Source organism: Corvus hawaiiensis, chromosome 17 (genome assembly GCF_020740725.1).
Source record: "Corvus hawaiiensis isolate bCorHaw1 chromosome 17, bCorHaw1.pri.cur, whole genome shotgun sequence".
Classification (NCBI taxonomy): domain Eukaryota; kingdom Metazoa; phylum Chordata; class Aves; order Passeriformes; family Corvidae; genus Corvus; species Corvus hawaiiensis.
In genome coordinates this window covers 3,080,850-3,100,554 of record NC_063229.1, presented here as the reverse complement: position 1 = coordinate 3,100,554, position 19,705 = coordinate 3,080,850, and the positions used below count along the sequence as shown (strand labels likewise).

Genomic DNA, 19,705 nt, shown 5'->3' with positions numbered 1-19,705 from the left:
TAAATAAATAAATATTGTGCCATCAGATGGATAATTAAAAATCCACTTTTGAGTTGAAACTATCAGGTGTTTGGCTGTAACTCCTGTTGGAATTAACTAATTCAGCATATTGGTAGTCATGATATTCAGGTTGGTTGAATTCTTTGGCTGTCAGATTTCATGGGCACAGAGAACAGAATATTGTCATCTTAAGTCCTGAATCATCACATCTGCATTATTTTCTCTGTTTTTGTGCTCCTCAGGCTTTGTTCCATGGGAAGTTCATTGACACTGGTTTCTCTCTGCCATTCTATAAACGTATCCTAAACAAGGCAGTAGGACTCAAGGATTTAGAATCTGTTGACCCAGAGTTTTACAACTCTCTCATCTGGGTAAAGTGAGTTTGACTTCATTTTGTTCTTGAAATAGCAATACAATGGTTTTGGTTTCCACTTCTGCCAGGAAGTAGGTGTAAATCTAACAACCCCACTGAAAAGTATAATCTAACATTGCAGAGCAGTATGGAATTTTTACTGTGACTTAAGATACACAAAGAATGATTTGTTAATGCAGAGCTTTTCTAGTTCACTGAATATTTCATGCAGTATCTTGTGTTCATGTTTTTGTTGGCTTTATTAATTCTAGTTAGACATACAGACGTGGCAGTCTTGAACATGGTTACAAATAAAATGGCTTGAGTAAATTTGACTGAGACTTCTCAGATAACTGATTAAAAGAAATCAGCAAAAATCCATTTAATGTTTCTCTAGTACCTGGTTTAGTTAGAAAACAAAATGTGTAGTGCTACAATAACACAAAGTTAACAAATGTAGTTTATTATTTACTACCACATAATTCTTCTGTTAGTCACACTTGCAATTTGACTTCAAGGTTAGTATTGAAGATTTAATGCTTTAAAGAAATTCTAGCTGTCCTGGTATTTTTGCTCCAAGCTTAATGATTCCAGATCATTCCTACCTGCAGCCTTCCACATCTCCGTGGTCGGGCACCTCTGTGTCCATGCTCTTGTGGAGTCCTCCTCTTCCACTCCTTTGCAAATTCCCCACCAGACATGAGCAAGTAAAAAGGATGTGGAATTTCTAAACCACAGTTATTTTGGAATTACGTATTACAGATATTTTAAGAAGTCATCTTTAAAACCCCTTTGATTGTAATTCTATACTGATTTTGCCATAGGAGGATGCCAGGAGGTAAGAAATACATTAGAAGAAAAAGAAAGAAAGACAAATTGAGTAAATTTTTTTTCTTCAGTTATAGTAAAAACAATTTCACAGAAAAATTAGTCTTTCTTGTGACTAGAGACAAAGCATTTTACTTAAGAATCACACTAAGACAGACTAGTTTTAAACGTGTTTTGAAAGCTCCATAGAAGATGTGAGAATAGATTGGTTTTTGAAATGCAAAACTAAATATAAAAGCCAGGATTTTCATCTCCTGTAGTGGTGATTCTTGGAAGGTTTATCTTAAATATTGCTAAATATTTATAAATATGAGGAGCAGAGAAAGCAGCATATGAGATGCTTAAGAATTGAGATAGGAATTTTATTTGGTTTTCAGAGTAGAATGTTCTGCACCCCATGGATGTGCTGCTAATGTGCCTTCATTTTAATTCAAAGCAATTTCTGCAGTGATAGAAATCTTCTAGGCTGTAGTCCAGGAAAGGCTTTGCCCCTTTGAAAAAATACTTAAGGATGTGAGAATTGGACAAAAGCCTTTGGACCTCCAAGGGCTGCAGAGTCCTCCCAGTCCAGACCCAAACTTCAGGGTAGCTGAGCCTGCTTGTCTGTAGTGCTGCTGGAGGTACCCCTGAGGAAAGGACTGCACATTTCCAGGGGAGAAGAGCCATGTCTGTCAGGACAGACATAAATTTGTTCCTTGCAGAAAAACCAAATCTTACAACTTTGCAGGAAGCATTCCTTGGCACTTGTATCATGGAGCTCTTCGTCTCATTCCCACAATTTTGAAGATGTCACAGGTTGACTGAGCTTGGAAGGGGACTTTTAGAGGTCATCTGGCAAACCTCTGTGCTCAAACTGAGCTGGAGCATGTAGCTTTCTTTTTAAAAGGGGTGGATGATGAAATAAAATCAGCCCTTCATCTGAAGCCTTCCCTCCTCACCCAAGGTTTCATGCAATACCCTGTATTTCAGAAAGATGAAGTTCAGAAGTGCAGTTGCATCATGGGGCTTGATAAACCACAGCCATGTTTCCAAGAGTGGCATTTCTGTGTTCTGGGCCAGGATAAATGCCTTGATTTTGCACTTTATTGTGGAGGAAAATGGTCATGAAAACCTCTGTATATTCAGGCAGTTCTTCACTTTGCAAAAGCATAAATCAACTTATAAACTCCAGGACTTCTTGCAAGGCTGTAATTATTGTGTAAGGAGCATTTCGTTATCTTGACCATTTAGCTCCAAACCTTCTGCCTTAAGGTTCTTTATATTCATGTCCTCTACTGTGTGCAAGTTCTCAACACAGTTATTTAAAACTATTTTTTCCTTCCAGAGAGAATGATATTGAAGAATGTGGCTTGGAAATGTTTTTTTCTGTTGATAAAGAAATACTAGGTGAAATCAAAAGCCATGATTTGAAGCCAAATGGTAGCAACATTCTGGTCACAGAAGAAAATAAAGAAGACTACATCAGGTGAGAAGAATAAGTGAAGACCTTAAAATACTTGGTCATTTTCTTTCTTGAGTTCTAGCAACAAAAGACTGTGTCATCTAAAGCATTGCTGAATAATTGCTGATGCTGGCAACAAGTGGCAAGTGTTTGGATCTCATATTTGAAAGAGGAATATTGATAGAAATAAGTTTCTAAAATGCACTTTTCCTAAAGATCATGGTTAGAAGAAAGTCCACTTTTTTCTAATGTTATCTCAGTTTAGCAGAACACCATGACAAGAATTGTGAATGTCAGGTATTTCATGAAATGTTACATGTGTTTATTATTATATTGTTTCATAGCCTGCTGATGTTCTAGCCAGCCATTTCTGGTTCATTTGGAGTTTTGAGGGGTTGGTTTTTGTTGGATTTTTTTGGAGAACATTTTTGGATGCTTTTGTGAAGATTCTTATTTTTCAAAGATACTTAGAATTGCTATTAGTTTTATCTGAACTGGTCTTGTAGTTGTAACAGTGGTATGAATGATGTCATACGTTGTATTGTCATAAAGTAAGGATCATATTTGCAGCACCAAAATGTTTTAAAGCAGTAGATTAAGAGTGAAGGAGCCTAAGAGCGATTAAGGAATAAAAATATGAACAGTGACCTGCTTTGTTCTGAAATAGCCCCTCCTTCCTCAGTGTACAGCAGTACAGCAGCTCTGATTTAAGGTGTGAATGTCAACATAAAAGCTTGGAGGATGTGCTTGCAAAAACAAAAAAATGTCATCACACATTGCAGGCACAAACTAAACTGAATCATTTTCCTCTTTGTTAGGATGTGTTCTGTGAAGGTTTTTTCCGTGGGCAGGGGGAGGGAGTCGGGAGTGGGCTCTATTTTCATCGCATGAGAAATCTGCAGACGTTTCAGCAATTCACAAAAAAGGTGGTGTTTGCACAAGAAACATACTGGCATTTGGCAGGAGGGAGGATCTGCAGGAAATCATTCTTCTTTAGTTCCTAGGAACCCAGGGAGAGCTCGGATTCCAGTTTCATTCAGATTCTTTTGTCTTACTCCAAGTCCTGCTTTAAGTCCCCAGAGTTTCTAGGACTGAAATGAGAAATAGCCACCTCTCCTTTAGACTCCAGTGCTCCTGACAGGTTAGGCTTGAATTCAGCATAATATCTGCTTCTCCCTGGGTTCAGGTTCTCCGGGTCTCCTGCCTGCTTTTCACCCTTTTATTAATGGAGAGTGGAGTTTCTGCCACAGAGCAAAGTTTCATGATTAACAGAAACAAATATGGAACTTTCCAAATGGACATAGTCACTGCTTGGTAAGCTGGCAGTCCTGCTGCTCTTCACCAGTACAGCTTGACTTGTTTTTTACCTTGTCATGGATAACAACTGAGATTTCTGGGGAGAATATCAGACAAAATCTTCAAATACCTTGGGACTGCTGTGCTCTCATTAATGTAATCAGTGAAGAGATGCTGCCTCCTCTTTGAGTCCAAAACACTTCTGTAGCAGAATGGTTGAACACTTAGGGTTTAATTTAGAGAAAAAATGAAATCATTTGCACAGAGTAAAGGCTGCTGATAAAATTATATAGAGCTCTATCCCCAGAACTTTCCAGACTTTCCATGTTTTTTTAAATTGGCTTACAGTTCATCTCAAAATAGGCAAAGATGTGGACTTGGGTTAGCATAAGCCCTTTAAAATGTCTTGGTGTGTCTTCTTTTCCAGGCTAGTAGCAGAATGGAGACTGTCCCGAGGTGTTGAGGAGCAGACACAGGCTTTCTTTGAAGGCTTCAATGAAATTCTGCCACAACAGTATTTGCAGTATTTTGATGCAAAGGAACTGGAGGTAAAGGATTGCTTGGCTGTTGCTGGATCCAGGCCATTACACATAAAATACTTAAACTCCAGTCAGTACATCTGAAGAGCAGAACTCACTTAGGCTGACAACTCTGTTTTATAGGGAATATGTGGGAAACTTCATGGAATAGTATTAGATTAATGTGTTTTCCTTAACTTTCCTCTTTGCAGCCAACTTAGATGTTTCTAGAGGCCAAGATTCTGTCAGGAGAAATTTCTTACTTTGTTTTCGTGATTCTTTGATTCGCCTGTGTTCAAAGAATGAGTAACTTGACAGAATGGGAGATAAAACCAGATATGCAGTGGATGGTGCATATAGATTGGGCCAAGTTCTCAGTTTGATCTCTCAAAATTACAACTTCTGAAGCATCTGTTTGGTTTGAAAAGTAGAACCATCAAAACAAAACATCCTATCCCTAGTGAAGAATTGTATGGCAAAGATAAACTGTTCTGGTTCGAATGTCTACATAGAATCCCAGAATGGTTTGGGTTGGGATCTTAAATAATCTTGTTCCAGCCCCCTTCCATGTGCAGGGACACCTTCCACTATCCCAGGTTGCTCCAACCCCCCTTTAAGCTGGCCTTGGACACTTCCAGGCATGGGGCAGCCACAGCTTCTCTAGGCAACCTGTACTCAAGCCTCCCCACCCTCAGAGGGAAGAATTTATTCCTAAAATTGCAAGCAATTACTCCATTTTTCACAACAGAGATGCTCTCTAACTTGTGGCCTCTCCAAATACACTTCATGAGCCATCACCAGTCTTTGTTTATAGAAGTTCTGGATGAAGTTTAAAATTAAAACCAAGTGCACAGTTATTGCAGGTGCTGCTAAGTGAGGGTCCAGTTGTTCTCTTTTGCTGTGTGGGAAGTCACAGAAGGAAAGTGGAAATTTGTACTCCTCTGCTTATTTCCCTTTTTCTGCCCCAAAGGTGCTTCTCTGTGGAATGCAAGAAATTGACCTGAATGACTGGCAGAGACACACCATCTACAGGCACTACACCAGGACCAGCAGGCAGATCATGTGGTTCTGGCAGGTTTGCAGACTTTGCTTTATTCTCAGACCAGCAGAAGTTGCAGAGCACAGCTACAGCTGTGAACAGTAGTCAGAACACTGAGCACACCTGCAGAGTGCAGATAGAAACTGTTACTGCTAATCCAGATGTTCCTAACAGCCACGTTACTGTTCATCTGTGGTTGGTGATCATGTGAAAATCTGAAGATTGACTCTATCCCTAAATGTTTATTTCAATTACTGTTTTTCAGTTTGTGAAAGAAATAGATAATGAGAAGAGAATGAGACTCTTGCAGTTTGTGACTGGAACATGCAGATTGCCAGTGGGAGGATTTGCTGACCTCATGGGTATGTATTAATAACCCTTCTAATGCAGGAGATACTTTTTAAAAGAACCAAATTATATATTTATGGCATTTTTAATGACTCTTACACTGAATGCTGTTTGGTAAGCCCTGCATATACTTGAGCTATGATGGAAAAAGGGAAGGAATGTTTACACCTATTTATTGCGCTTTAAAATTGCTTCATGGTGCATTTCTCCACGTGCGTACTTTGATCCAGGCAGAGCTGTACAGTGAGACAAATGTCCCTTCTCTGTGCAAATAATGGTAATCCTGCTTTCTTTAAGCCTTGCATGCTTCAGGTGTGTGCTATAATGATACAAAGGTAGCTGGACCTATGCCTTGTCTATTGGAATTTGTTACAGGGAGCAATGGACCCCAAAAATTTTGTATCGAAAAAGTTGGAAAGGAAAACTGGTTACCCAGAAGTCATACCTGGTGAGTACATAACAAACCAGAATATTGCTATTGCTCTGGTTTTGCTGAGCACAGTCTGCTTTGACATTTTAGTAAATGGGTAATATGCTGAAATAGTTGAGACTCTGTGAAAGCAAACACAAATTACACCAATGAACTATTTCGTTGAATAATAGCTGAACTTCTGAAAAGCTCATGTGGCTTGGAGTAGGTTTCATTGTGCATTCCATGGATTTGTGTATTATGTTACAGAACAATTAAAGTAATTAACAGTACTGTCTAGCAAGGTTGGGACTATCCGTTGTTACGACTGCACACCTTAGTGAAATAGCCACAGTCACACACTTCCCAGAGAAAAGGTCACTTTACTCATTTCTTCGGGTGATAGTGGTAGGTAAAACCACACAAATTGAAAATTTCCAATCTGAGTGATGACTCTAATTAACCAGCTAGAGGTTGGTTTTCCTCCAAGGAAAAGTTAGCCAAAACTATCATTGTATGAGCACTTGAATCCTAACCTCTGCCCTCAGAAATACATACATTTATATCAGTAGTCAGCGTTTCTCAGGGTATAAATACCTGTATCCATCTCCACAGCAAAAATTCCAATCACCCCTATTCATAATGGATTTTTTGTTACTTTTGAATTCTTCACCAGTACTTAACTTTTTTTATTTTTCAGTTTCAATCGCTTAGACCTTCCACCATATAAGAATTATGAGCAGTTGAAGGAAAAGCTGTTATTTGCAATTGAAGAAACAGAAGGATTTGGGCAAGAGTAGCTGAAATTTGCACCTTGAAGAATGTGAACTCAACACGATGTATGTTCTTCACTTCTTCTGCTTGTTGCACACTTCATTGTAAAGTAGAAATGACTTGGATTTATTTAACAGTACTAATGTGTAAATAAATGGATGTTATCCTGAGGTTATCCACATTAACTCTGGAATTCTGCTGAGCACTTTCAGAAATCAAATGCGGAATCAGATATGGCTACGAGTGACTAATGACCGAAGTAGAGGTTTAATACAGCTTTGGGCTCTGCTTTGTTTTACCATTCATTAATTAGAATGTGTCCTTAATGACTGACAGATTTTTAACAATAGTTTTGTCTTTCCTTTTTAGTAGCATTTTTGCTACTGATGCACTGGGAAGTTCATTGGTAGCTGCAATGCTGCAGCAGCATCCTGAGCCTCTTCACAGCAGTGTCAGAGCCAGCTTGGATCCACCTCTGTGCCGTGAGCAGCTCCATTCCTTAAGCTCCTTTTTCTAACTCAAGGGTGGCCAGACTGTTTTTCCCTGCCTGGAGTCTGCTCATGTGCCAGCTGGACTCAAGCTGCTGTTAAGGGGATGTCAAACTGTGGCACAAATCCAGGGCATAGCTTCGCTTTGGTTTATCTCAATCCTGCTCCTGTCAGCAAAACAGGCACCTGCCCAAAGTTGTTGGAACACTGCTCTGTGCCCTCTTAAGGATTCTGAGCTTTTGCTGTGTAACACATTTTAACTTTGAAATCAATATTAACACTGTGGTACTTCACTTGTTTTGCAAAAGACAAGCCCAGCTGGGATTGCACTGATTCCATTGAGGTTCCTGTTTGCAGGCTGATGTTTGTCAGCAGCATTAATGGACATTACCCTCAGTGTTTTTCCTACATGTTGCAGTCAGTTTGCTCCGAAGAGTTCGTTGGGCTCTCAGGAAGAGACACAAAACAACTGGATTCAGAAAATGATCCTGCTCATCATTTCTGCGGCTGAACTGATGTGTGAGACTGGCTGAGGCCAAGAGGATTAGAAAGTTCAGACATGGATTTCAGGTTTTCGGAAAGCCGGAGCATCAGTAAATAGTTCTATAAAGTTTGAAACTAAAGTTTTGGGGAGGTTTCTAAGCTAATTCACCCTAAGCTACTTACAGCCTGTAACTTTTGTAGTGAGTTCCTGTTGGATTAACATCTTTTATTTCCTTTTAGAATCTGTTAATTCTTTTCTGGTTTACAAGAACATTTTGCATTTTACTGCTCCTTTAGACTGAATGCACTTTTTGGGTCTGGTCAGCCCTCTCCCTTCCCCTGAAGGGAGGAAGGCAGACACCAGTGAAATGAGCTGTAGCCACAGTGAGAGACGTGACACTTGAAATAACATGTAGCACACATTAAAGCAAACCTGCAGCTCAGAGCACTGGGGCAGGAGCTGCATTTAAGACTCTTTGACATGACAGAGCTGAAACAGGACAGTGGGAAAGTGTAAAACTGAACGTTCAGTCTGGAAAAGAGTATTTCTTTCCTGCTGTCTCATCCATCTAAACCACAAGAGGGAAAATCTGATTGAGGCCTGAGAAAGAACCAAGACACTACAGGTTTTAACTGAGTTCACAAGTGTGTCAGGTCTCAGTGATAAAAGCTTTGGGGAAGGCAGGAGGGTGGGACTTGTCAGGCTTAATCGAAGGAAGGCCCGGGGAGAGGTGCTGATGATACAGAAATGCCCCTTGTTTAAAGTTTCATTGATGGTGAGAATTCACCTTCAGGTGTGACTGGGAGGAGAATTGCCAACTTCCACAACATTTGGATCTATCACAGTATACAGCTCATGAGGAAAACAGAAAAAAGCCTTATATATATTTTCTGTTTATATTAATTCTTACATTGAAATGTAGTTATCTAACATATTTACAAGAGAGATTAAATTAAGCAAGATAATGCAAGATTAAGCTATGAAAAATAGTCTATGTTCTGCATATTGCTTTACGATTCGTGTAGGGAACCTAGAACTGTTGTTCATGTATAAATATCACCCAAAAGGCTGTCAGCCCTATATTTTTAAAATAAAGAATAGTTATAATTGAAATAGCCTTAGCCCTAGTTCTATAGGGTTTGGCTGTTGAATATTTTTATGGTTGAAATGTTTAGTTCAGGAAAAACATACCTGCTTGTATATATTTTTGATGTCCAGGATTCCACTTATTCCATTGTTTCTTTAATTTAAATGGCATGTTTATATGTCTTTTCTGCTGTACCAGGATGGGAGAAAGGGGGCTGGATATCCCAAGCACCAGATATGATTTAAAAATATTGCAAATAAAGAGCTCATTGAGACGGAAAAATAATCAGTGACATATTGGATTTGGCCAAATATAAAAAGTTTAAAGCAACTTTACCATGTTACACTGACAATATTTCTGAAGGCACAGGTTCAGATTCCTTAGGCATTTGGCATACGAACAAATCTGTTAAATTTTTACAGCATGTTGTGTAGAAATTAAAAGGAATTCATACAAGCCACTGGTGCACTTTTCAGTTCTTTCTGGGGATCTGGTGAAGCAATACAGGGATGAGCCCAGAACAGCTGCTATCCCAGATAACAGGTTTTTGTGGATTGGATTTTCAGCAGAGATTAATGAGTTTGTCTCCCACTGCTTCAACTGTTTTAGCAACCTGAGCTGCATAAATTCATAGTATGTCACAAATGTACATTCATATGCAACTGTCAATTGATCCTAATTACCAAGTATTAAAAGAAATTTTATTTAGAATTTTCCCTCATGAGAATGAAGTGAGAAAATTAAATGCTGAGAATTAACAAAGCCTTATTTTTACAAGTAGCTCAGGTACTGTTCATATACTAATGACATGCACAGTAAATACATCATGTCTTTATCTGATCTAGAATGGAAGTTTGGGGTTTTTTTAATCCAGTTGCTTGTGTTTAAAAAAAAAACAACCTTTTTTTTTTTTATTATTCTGAGAACAGTAAAAAAAATGTTTGGGGGTGTTCTGTTGTTTGTTTTTTGTTGTTGTTTTAATTTTATTACATGCTGCACTGGATTTGTAATCTCAACTCTGTTATATTGGTATCTCCAGCCCCCTTTTTTGTGGTGTCTTTTAATTTTCTCCAAGAATCACTGTTTGTGTATATGTGCTCTAGTGAACTCGTGTAGAAACTGGGATCAGCAGCACTGGATTGTAAAATACTGTACTGAAATTCATTGTCGATATTTCCTTGCATTGTAATTTCAAATACTCAGGTAACTGTAACAGTATCTCAGTAAGTCAAATACTTTTATAAAACTACTTAAAGAGCTGGTGGTCTGGTCCTTATTCCTTATGTGTGACAGAATATCCAGGTGGAAATGAATTGTCTGTGTGCTCCTGGGGGCGAGGGTCAGGCTGCCTGGACTTGTCCTTCCACTAGGATTCTTTAGGAATAGTTCTTTCCCAAGACCTCATCCACCCTTGTTGATTGCATTGGATATTGAACAGGAGATTTCGGACACAATTCCTGGATTTTTAGTGCTTGTGGATGGTGCCCTGAGGAGCCAGTGAGGGCTGTGAGGCTGCTGAGGCCGAAGGGAGACAGGCTGGAGGGAGGTTCTGCAGGAGCCACAGCTGTAACACCTTGTTGTGGCACTGCTGTAGGGATATCTGCAATGCGGAATGACACTGCAAGTGGGTAGGATTGACAGAATGCCACCAAGGAGGGGGGAAAGCTCCAATGAGGCCAACCAGCCTTGTAGTGTCCCTGATCCTCCTTGAAGGGGGAGGTAGCATTTAGATTCCTCCTGTCATCAGAACCTCTCCTGATGGCTACAAGCTTTCCCAGATAATTGAGATGGGCTTTGCAGTGACATTCCAGCTCCCTCAGTGCTCACGGGATGTCCCGTCAGGTCTTAGGTCAGACTTAATGATCTCCAAGGTCTTTTCCAACCTTGTTAATTTTGTGATTCTGTGTCAGGGACCTGGTCATGTCCAGTTTGGTCAAATGGTCCCTAAAGTGGTCATCCTTCCCTGAGGGTGACATTCCCTGCTGCAGACCTTCCCACTGGGTTCTCCCTCTGCTGACTTTCCCAGGTGTTCCCCACAGGCTCGGTTAACACAATTTTATCAGTGGCAGCAAATCCCAAGGATGATTTTCTGTGCCAGGCAAATACATGCAATAATGACTGCCTTTTTGGTGTGGAGTTGCTTCCTCCAAGCTTCGAATGGAACCACTTAAGAGCATCCTAATAAATTGTGTAAACCCAGAATTTGACACTGCTTTGGGCAGCTTTATGTGAGTACAGCCGCAGGGGTATTTCACATACATCTGAAGTTTATTTTAAAAAGGCAAAAATTAATCACAATATGTACAATACAATATGTATGATAAATGTACGTCTCAGTTGCAGCATTTTCTTTTCTGTTTGCTTTGATGATGATGGTGCTAATGTCAGCACCAGCCCTGGGCAGGGGTGTTGGTTTTGTTCATGGCAAAATGGGAATGGTTGTTTAAACAAACCCATGTTTGGTTTGGGTGTCTGATGGCAGCTGTGCGCTGCTTACTATTGCCCAAATTATCAACCACAGCTTTACTATTGCCCAAATCTTACCATCACAGCTGGGACTGGAAGTTAAATCAATCCATGGCAAAATGAGGTCTTGTAGCCAAGCTGTGAAACTTGCTGCTGGACTGGTAAGAGAGATTAGAATTTAACTGAATTAGGTTGCAGAGTTGCAAATAGCCACTAGAAGAGGAAATAGCCATATCTCTTGGATCCTAAAGAAGGATTTTTTCCTGATCTCTGGCAATGCCTGTTCCCATGTTCATTCTCAGCCTGTCAGCCGAGCAGTGCACAGATGACAGGGCTCATTGCAGAAATCTTGTTTTCTCTAAGGAGAAAGTAGGCTCTGACATATTGGAAGGGCCAGCAAGCTTACCTGCTGTGTCAAATCCTGGCTTTCAGAGGGGGAAAAAAATCTAAAAACACATTGTGAGGCCATGTTTTACATTTCACCCAACTACCACCTCACTGTGACTGCTGTGGGAGCTCAGTGGGAGCCCAGTGTCTGTTTGCTGATGCTGGAGTTGTGGTCCTGAAAGATGGAGCATTCAAACTGATAGGAAGTAGGTTTAGATTGGATATGGGGAAGAAATTCTCCCCTGTGAGGGTGGAGAGGCCCTGGCACAGGGTGCCCAGAGAAGCTGTGGCTGCCTCTGGATCCCTGGCAGTGTCCAAGGCCAGGCTGGACGAGGCTTGGAGCGGGCCTGGGATAGTGGAAGGTGTCCCTGCCCATGGCAGGGGGTGGCATGAGATGAGCTTTAAGGTCCCTTCCCACCCAAACCATTCTGGGACCGTTTGTTTCACTTCTAGCAGAGCCTGAGGATGGGGAAAGTCCCAGATGCTGCTGTTGTGTGTGTAGAACAGAGCTGAGGTTATGCGGGATGCAGTTCTTCAGTGCGTTATTTTGTTTTGCCATCAGACTGTGGGTCATCCCCAGTCCTTCCCCCAAGGAAGCTGATCCTTCCTCAAGGATCCTTTCTCAAGGGCAGGGCGGCAGACACCTTTACCCTCAGGACACGGATCCCTGGGGCTGTGGCAGGGAGGTCCCAGGGTTTTAGGGTGCACCATGCCTTGGAGTGGCTCTGCCCGTGTCCCAGGGGGGCTCCGGCAGCAGCTGAGGGGACACGGCAATTTGAGGGGAGAAAACTCCCCACACATGGCTGATGTCCCTAAAGCCGGATCCCGATCCGCCGCAGCCCCGGGAGGCTGGCGGAGATTCGTGGGGGCTCCGAGGGACTCAGGGAGGTGTTCCCGGCGCGGTCCCGCCCCGAGCTCGAAGCGCTTCCGGGGCAGCGCCGGGGCCGAGACGGGGCGGAGGCGGCGGCGGCTCGATCATGGTGGGTGAGGCTTGTCCGGAGTCCGGGCGGGGCCCCTGTGCCGCCCTCGGGGGTCTCTGTGCCCCCCCCGGCCCTCGGGGGCTCCTGCGGCCGGTGCAGGGCGGGGCGGTCCCGGTGCCGGTCCCGGCTCCCCTCAGGCTCAGGCGCTGCCCCGCGGGCGGGGCCCGGGTAAAGGCGAGACCCCGCTGCGGGCGGCGGGGGCTCTGCGGGGTCTGGGAGCCCCGGCCCGGCCCGGCCCGGTTCGGTTCGCGTCGGGTTCTGTGTCGGGTTCTGTGTCAGGCCCCGGGCGGGGTCCTGTTTGTGCAGGGCGGGCCCGGCCCGGGGGTCCCGGCGCTGCCTCCCAGGGGCTTCCCTGGCCCTGCCCGGCCCTGAGTCACTGTGGGGAGAGGCCGAACCTTCACCCGATTCAGCCCAGCCTTGTGCCGGGGAAACGCTTACAGCGAAACCTGCATTTCCTACGGCTGCCAGGGCACATCCCTAAAGCTGGAAGCAGTCAGGGAAAAGAGACTGGGTTTGGCTGTTTAATAACCCGGGCTGTGTTCGTTCTATTGTGATTGTATTGGAGGTTTCTCCCTGCTCAGGTGCGTTGCTGGCTATTGCATGTTGATGAAATTTGGGGATCAAAATGTATGTCAACATTTGTAAAGAAATAAATGCTGACCGAAGTTGCAGAGGGAAAATTGAAATTCCCTAATAAGATGTACTTTTTAGGCAAACCTAGGAGTTCAGGTATTCCAGATGGAAGCAGGAAGATAAAGGCTGCTGTTGTACATATAGCAAAAGGTGTTTAGCAGCAAAATGGTGATGAGGGAGTGTTTATTCTCCTTTCCTAGAGTGCATCTCTCCTTCTCTGTGTGCTATCTCTTGTCGTTATTCAGCCCTTCATTAAAATGGGGTTTGTTTGTTCCATGAATTAAATATGTAATTTTTTTCTCAGTACTATTTTTGTTGGTCTGGTGAGCTGCACTGGCTTGTGGAAGTGCTGGACAAGCCTCAGAGTGGGAATAGGAGGAACAGGACCTTCCCATGTCAGCAGCAGTGAACTGTCAGAGCAGATCACCCACCTGTGAGTTAGATCAGCTAAAGGTGTTAGAGGAAATTGAAAACTGGTATCCTTTATGGATGCTGCTTTGCATCTGAAAAGGTTTGTTAAGGTCCTGTGAAGGAAAGTATTTAATCAGGACTTAAACAGTGCTAGTAAGAAGGCAGGAAGTCATATCCTAATTTCTCAATAGATTTAACGTTTTGCCACTATATTTTCTCAGCATTTGTACACCCTGTAGTTTGTTCTTTGTTTCACTTCCCTTGTCTTCCATTTGAGAATAGTCCAGCATTCAGAAATAATCCAGAGTTTTGTTGAAAATACTTGAATTTTTCTGTGCTGGATCACACAGAAAAACTTCTGCTTCATAAAGACCAGCTCAGGGGGTCCCATTTCTTCTGAGCCACAGGTCGTGTTACCAACAGCACCCTGAGGAAAGTGCTGGTGGTACTGGGGCTGAGCTGGTGTTGTGTTGTGTTGTGTTGTGTTGTGTTGTGTTGTGTTGTGTTGTTGGACAAGGTCTCTTCCCAGGGAACAGGGCTTGTGATGTCTTTGTGCCCGTTTGCTGTGGGAGGAAGTGGAGAGGGTTGTTCAAGGCGCCCAGGGAACACAGCCTTGGCCAAATGCTCCTTGTAGGTCTCACCTGTCCTGGTTCAGGGGATTCCTGTCTCCCTTCCTAAACCACATCTGTGGGACTCTGCCTTGCAGGATCTGAATGATGCTGCTTGTTTCTCTTTTAATGGGAATAAAAAATGCCAAATACTCACCCAGCTATGGAAATCAGCTCAGGTGTGAAGGTTTTCCCCTGCTACAGATCCCATATGATGGGTGTCTTGTAGAAGGAAGGTTGTGCAGAAGGTACTGAAACCTCCTTTGATGGTTTTTATAGAGAAGAGGAAGGACTATTGCCTTGGCTTGCATTTGCATTTTTCCTTTTTTAAGTTGTAAATTATTGGCAGTGGTTACAGCCTTGTGGCCATCTCAGCACGAATCAGAATTATAAACAAATAGTGTTCATTCATTGTTTTTCCCCTCACTTATCATATTTGTAATTGCTTTTGGCATTCATTTGGTAAAAGGGAAGGTCATCTTGCACCCACAATGTATCCTTTCCCTACATTCTTCATAAATTCCATGTAGTTTTTCAAAGATTATTTTTGTTTGACACCTAAATTGTAGCAGTCTGACTGCAGCTTCCAGCTGCAAGCCTTCAGCAGGAGGCTTGGGGAGGAGGAGAGAGGGGAGTTCCAGGATGATAATCACAAATGAATGAAGAAGAAAGGCAGATGGAAGATAACTGGAAAGCTCTTGCAGAAAAGGTGGCACCAAAGTACGGACAGTTGGCTACATAAACCAGTGTAGGCAGTGTTTGTTTGATCATCCCTGTGCAGCTTTGTTTTGTTTTCAGCCACGTTATCCCAAAGCTTTGGGGGGAGGCAAAGAGCAGCTGTAACCCTGTATTGATTTGTGCTTTCTCTTGCAGGCTGAGGTGGAGGAAACACTGAAGCGAATCCAGAGCCAGAAGGGAGTGCAGGGAATCATCGTGGTTAATTCGGAAGGTGCTGTGTCAGCCTCACTTTTCTGACCTATCACTTACTCCAGTCACACACTTTGAGGGCTGCTGCTTGTACCACTTGCACTTAGCTTAGAGTCTGGCTTTGGGAGAGGTTTTCCTGGAGCCCAAGGAGGCAGACAGTAGTCAGGCTACAAGAGAAAATTGGTTTCCCATTTCTGCAAGCTCACTTTATTATTTTAGGAAATAAAATAATTTGCAAAAGCATCAAAATATTTGAGTTATGCCAGTGTTTGAAACTGTGTCTGTGAAAACTTTAATCAGGAGCACTGAGGCTCTCATGAGGTGTAAATCTTGCTGCTGGACCTGTCCAGAATGCTGCTGGCCTGGCAGACTTGAGTTCTTTAGCACTGCCTAGTGCTTGTGGCCTCATGGAATTCATCAGCAAGTTGTCTCTTTTTGGAGTCTCTGAAGGGTCCAACAGAGCAACTTCTTCAGAGCACTCTGAATACACTGTGAACAGCCCAAAATGTTAAAATTGTGTGATTGTCAATTAAAATTGAATGTTTCCTACAAATAATCCTTAGAAAAGATGACAGTAGCTACATGTGAATATACTGAGGATCAGATCATGCAGTTTGGCTCCTGCTCACTGCTTTTCCACGATGGTTGAGTGGGTTGTGCTCTCGGTGCTGCAGCTGCAGTTACTGGCATACACACCTGGTTCTGCCCTGCAGGATTTGGTACTTGGCTACTGTGTTCTGGCACATGAGCTGGGGTTTGACTGGCTTTTGGTGGGAAAACACATCTAATGGGTGGCTGAAGTGTAAGGGAGGGAAAGCTCTGGCTGAACAGCGTGTCTACCCTCCTGGCTGGTTATCACTGAACCGGGGACCTCCCAGGACTGCACCACCTCTTAGGGCTGAATGTTGGAGCCTCAGCCTTGGAACTGTGTGACGCAGCAGCTGACGTCCTCCATAGTCACTGATCCCAACCTGGCCTACCTCAGTATCATTTAACTGGTGTAGGGGAGCCTTTCTGAACGGAAAAGATGTCCCCAGTCAGGAGAAAAAACTGCAACGTTGCTATTCCCTCTCTCCTCTACAAATAATTGTTTTTGTTTAATTTATTTCTATTTCCAACACTAAAAATGCAAAAGTAAAGCACTGATGCTACTAGAGGTAAATAGCTGTGGTCCCACATCTCAGCTTTTTCATATCTTGTTTTTCTTCATGTTTTCCTCTTGCCTTCAGAGAGAACACTCCTAAACCCTGGGGCAGTGACAACCGAGGTTGGACCTGGTGATGCCCAGTGCAGGGCTGGTTCTGGAGGTTTGTCACTGAGCCTTGCTGTCCCTCTCCTGCAGGTATTCCCATCAAGAGCACCATAGACAACTCCACCACCATTCAGTACGCCGGCCTCATGCACAGCTTCATCATGAAGGCCAGGAGCACCGTGCGGGACATCGATCCCCAGAACGACCTCACATTCCTGCGGATCCGCTCCAAGAAGAACGAAATCATGGTTGCTCCAGGTAGGAGAGAGCAGGGTGAAAGCAGGAATCTGGGAATCCAGCAGGATTGTTTTCTCTTGAGACTGACACTGTCAGCCTGGAAGGAGTGCCTGCTGCTTGTGTTCACGTTGGATAATCCCTTCTTTCCAAGAAACTGTTCTGCTTCCTGGAGAGTTGAAAGCTTTATCATTGACCTAAGTTTCCTTTGTCAAGTTTGAATGTGGCAAATCCCTTCCCTCATTTTGTGTTAATCAAAGTAGAAAATATTAGATAATGCTGGAGAGTGTGCTGCACCCTCTCATGCTTTGTTTTTCAGTATAAAACCTCAGGATTTGGAAAGAAATATGTTCTGAGAGCAATTTCCATTCAGAACTGTGGACTGAGTGATAAAACAAAGACAGTCCTGATTTTCCAATTCTGGGAAAAGTATTAGAGCACATTGTGGCTGTAATCACAAATCATGGAATACAGCAGCAGCAGCAGCCTTCTTTTCAGGAAACATCCTTAGTATTTTGCTGAATTCCAAACTGGGAAGCAACGAGATGAGTGTAGGTCCTTCAGGTGGCAGGAATTCAGCTTTGTCCCTGCATGCTCCCTGCTGGGATGGGGCTGGTGGAGAGGCCAAGCAGGGAATGGCAGTTCCCCTAGGCAGGGATGGGTCAGGGCAGATCTTAACACGGGCTCTGGCTCATGCTGAGGCAGCCTCGGATTTCCACAGGAAGGATGGAAAGAGAGGAGTAAGTGGTGTTCCAGAAAAAACAGCTGCAGCCCCCAGTGTGCCTGTGAGAGAAGGGCAATGACCACCTTGCACCACTGTGGCATGTGCCAGTTGTTTCCTGGCACAAACAAGGTTAAATTTGGCTGCCTTGGGAACGTGCAGCTTCTAAAGCTGAGAGTTTTTCTCAGTAAAACCCATAAAATAAATTATCTGCCACTTGGAGGCTGTTTCACTCATTGAGAATGAATGTCAGGGTTCTGGAGTTCCCACAGCGCATCAGAGAGATGTGAAAAATGTTGGAATTTACTGTTTCTGTGAATAAATACCAGGAATGAAAGAATAATTTTTTTTTTTTCTCCTCTCCAGATAAAGACTATTTCCTGATTGTCATCCAGAATCCAACTGAATGATTACACTGACTCAGTCTGGTTTTTTCCCTTTGCCCAACTGTTTTATTTTTTATTTAATGGTAAAGAATAGAGCATTAGTGTTAACTGTGCTGCGTGTCTTCAGCAAGGTTTGGAAAAATAAAAGCAGGTGGTTTTGTTGTCTTCAAACAGAAAAAATGGCGCTTTTTGTATCACAAGTTTTGAGAGGGAGTTGGTGAGTTGGAATTGGGCAGTAAAAATGCAACAGATTCTTTTAATAGCTAAGAAGATAATAAAATTCTAATAATAACCAAAAAAATACTATTCTCTGTATGCTTCTGTGCTTCTTTCACCACTGAGCTCTGCTTTTACACTCTTAGTTTTGAATGGCTGTAAATATGACTCTGCCTGTCCGCTAGTTCTGTCTTACTCTGTTGGTTTTACTTCAGAAAAGTCTGTCCATAACAAATTAAAAAGTGTCACCAGTGACTGGTTTTGTCTTACGTGTTTTTCTTCTGAAGATTTTAAGTATTCTCATGATTGACTGAGTTTTTCAAAAACCAGAACCTTCCTAGGACTGTTTTTGTTTGTCTCTTGCTTTCTCTGAACAAGGATTTGGCCCAAGGGCATGTGCAGTGCACTCACAATTGGCCCTTGTGTTGTAGCATTTTCCTATCACTTTCCCTCTGTTCCAGACAGAATTTCATGGCTAAGGAAGGCCATTGAGGCCGCCCATGGGAGATCTCACGCTCTCACAGCGCAGTAGCCAGTTTGATCTGCTATCTTCCTTTAGTATTTTTTTATTGATGCCATTAAGGACAAAGAAAGCTCACATGGTTACTCCAAAATACTCAAGGGGTTATTTTGATGGAGTTTTTCTTCAAAAAAAAAAAAAAAAAGCAGGGCTGGGGGGTGCTCCAGAAAGTGCAGCTTTGGAGATTTTGGTAAAAACGTTGGTGTTGACTTGGGCACTTGTGGCTTTCAGAGCCCAGCAAAGGGTGGGTGGGTGTGTGGGGACTCAAATAGTCAAGGTAACCTGCATGTTCAGGGCTTTTTCTGTGCATTTTCACACCTGGACATTAATTTTTGGACTTTGTCTGATCCTCCAGGGGGTGGCCATGACCCTGAAGGTCAGAAATGCCTTTTGAGCTCTGTAGCCCTGCAGCATCAGTGTGTTGGGTGTCTCAGCTGCCACTGTGACTCAGTGTTGGTTTTCCCTTCACATTCTGTCTCGTTTAAACCATTCCATCAAAACAGAGAATAGGGTCTGGAATCCTGCTTTGCCTTTGGAGCAGCTCCTGATACCCAGCAGTTCATATAATGCTTGGGATCTCCAATAATTGAATGCTGCCTCCCAAAACAATTACCTCCAGCAAGCTGAAGTCTGGATAACTGAACCGTGAGGCAAGGCAGAAGAAAAATGTGACCTCAGTGATCTCTCTCTGTTGTTGTTTGTAACCCAGAGAAATGTTTCCTTGGAGGTGGTGACCTGCTTATGGATTTTGGCTTTCCCAAGTAGGTGGCAGTGCTACTTCTCTGAACACTGAAAAATCTGCATCTCCTGCATTCTTTTGGATACTTCCTTAAGGATAGCTGTCCTACCAGTGGCTTTGTGTCACAGGAGCTTGGGACAGAGAGTACTGAGTGTTGGTTT

The 19,705-nt window shown here is 43.0% G+C and overlaps 2 protein-coding genes across 5 annotated transcripts in view; both read left to right on the top strand.

The window, feature by feature from the left end:
- Positions 1–10,321, top strand: part of ITCH (itchy E3 ubiquitin protein ligase) — a 59,785-nt gene extending 49,464 nt beyond the window's left edge. For 3 of the 4 annotated variants that reach the window (XM_048321738.1, XM_048321735.1, XM_048321736.1), the window contains 7 exons: positions 243–376; positions 2,505–2,645; positions 4,345–4,465; positions 5,406–5,510; positions 5,740–5,836; positions 6,198–6,270; positions 6,932–10,321. In XM_048321738.1, the coding sequence (XP_048177695.1) occupies positions 243–376; positions 2,505–2,645; positions 4,345–4,465; positions 5,406–5,510; positions 5,740–5,836; positions 6,198–6,270; positions 6,932–7,031 (771 nt within the window). In that variant the 3' untranslated portion in view covers positions 7,032–10,321. The remainder of the gene's footprint in view (positions 1–242; positions 377–2,504; positions 2,646–4,344; positions 4,466–5,405; positions 5,511–5,739; positions 5,837–6,197; positions 6,271–6,931) is intronic. The other variant, XM_048321737.1, reaches the window with a different exon arrangement.
- Positions 10,322–12,708: 2,387 nt separating this feature from the next.
- Positions 12,709–18,540, top strand: DYNLRB1 (dynein light chain roadblock-type 1). Its single transcript, XM_048322071.1, has 4 exons — positions 12,709–12,897; positions 15,423–15,498; positions 16,819–16,986; positions 18,050–18,540. The coding sequence occupies exons 1-4, from the start codon at positions 12,724–12,726 to the stop codon at positions 18,091–18,093; spliced, it is 462 nt and encodes a 153-aa protein (XP_048178028.1). The 5' UTR covers positions 12,709–12,723; the 3' UTR covers positions 18,094–18,540.
- Positions 18,541–19,705: the final 1,165 nt, after the last annotated feature.

Excerpts from the sequence above, each read along its gene's own strand:
- DYNLRB1 (XM_048322071.1), top strand. The coding sequence starts at position 12,724 with ATGTCCCTAAAGCCGGATCCCGATCCGCCGCAGCCCCGGGAGGCTGGC. Across the intron at positions 12,898-15,422 it reads GCGGCGGCGGCTCGATCATG|GCTGAGGTGGAGGAAACACT; the intron begins GTGGGTGAGGCT and ends TTTCTCTTGCAG. Across the intron at positions 16,987-18,049 it reads CGAAATCATGGTTGCTCCAG|ATAAAGACTATTTCCTGATT; the intron begins GTAGGAGAGAGC and ends TCTCCTCTCCAG.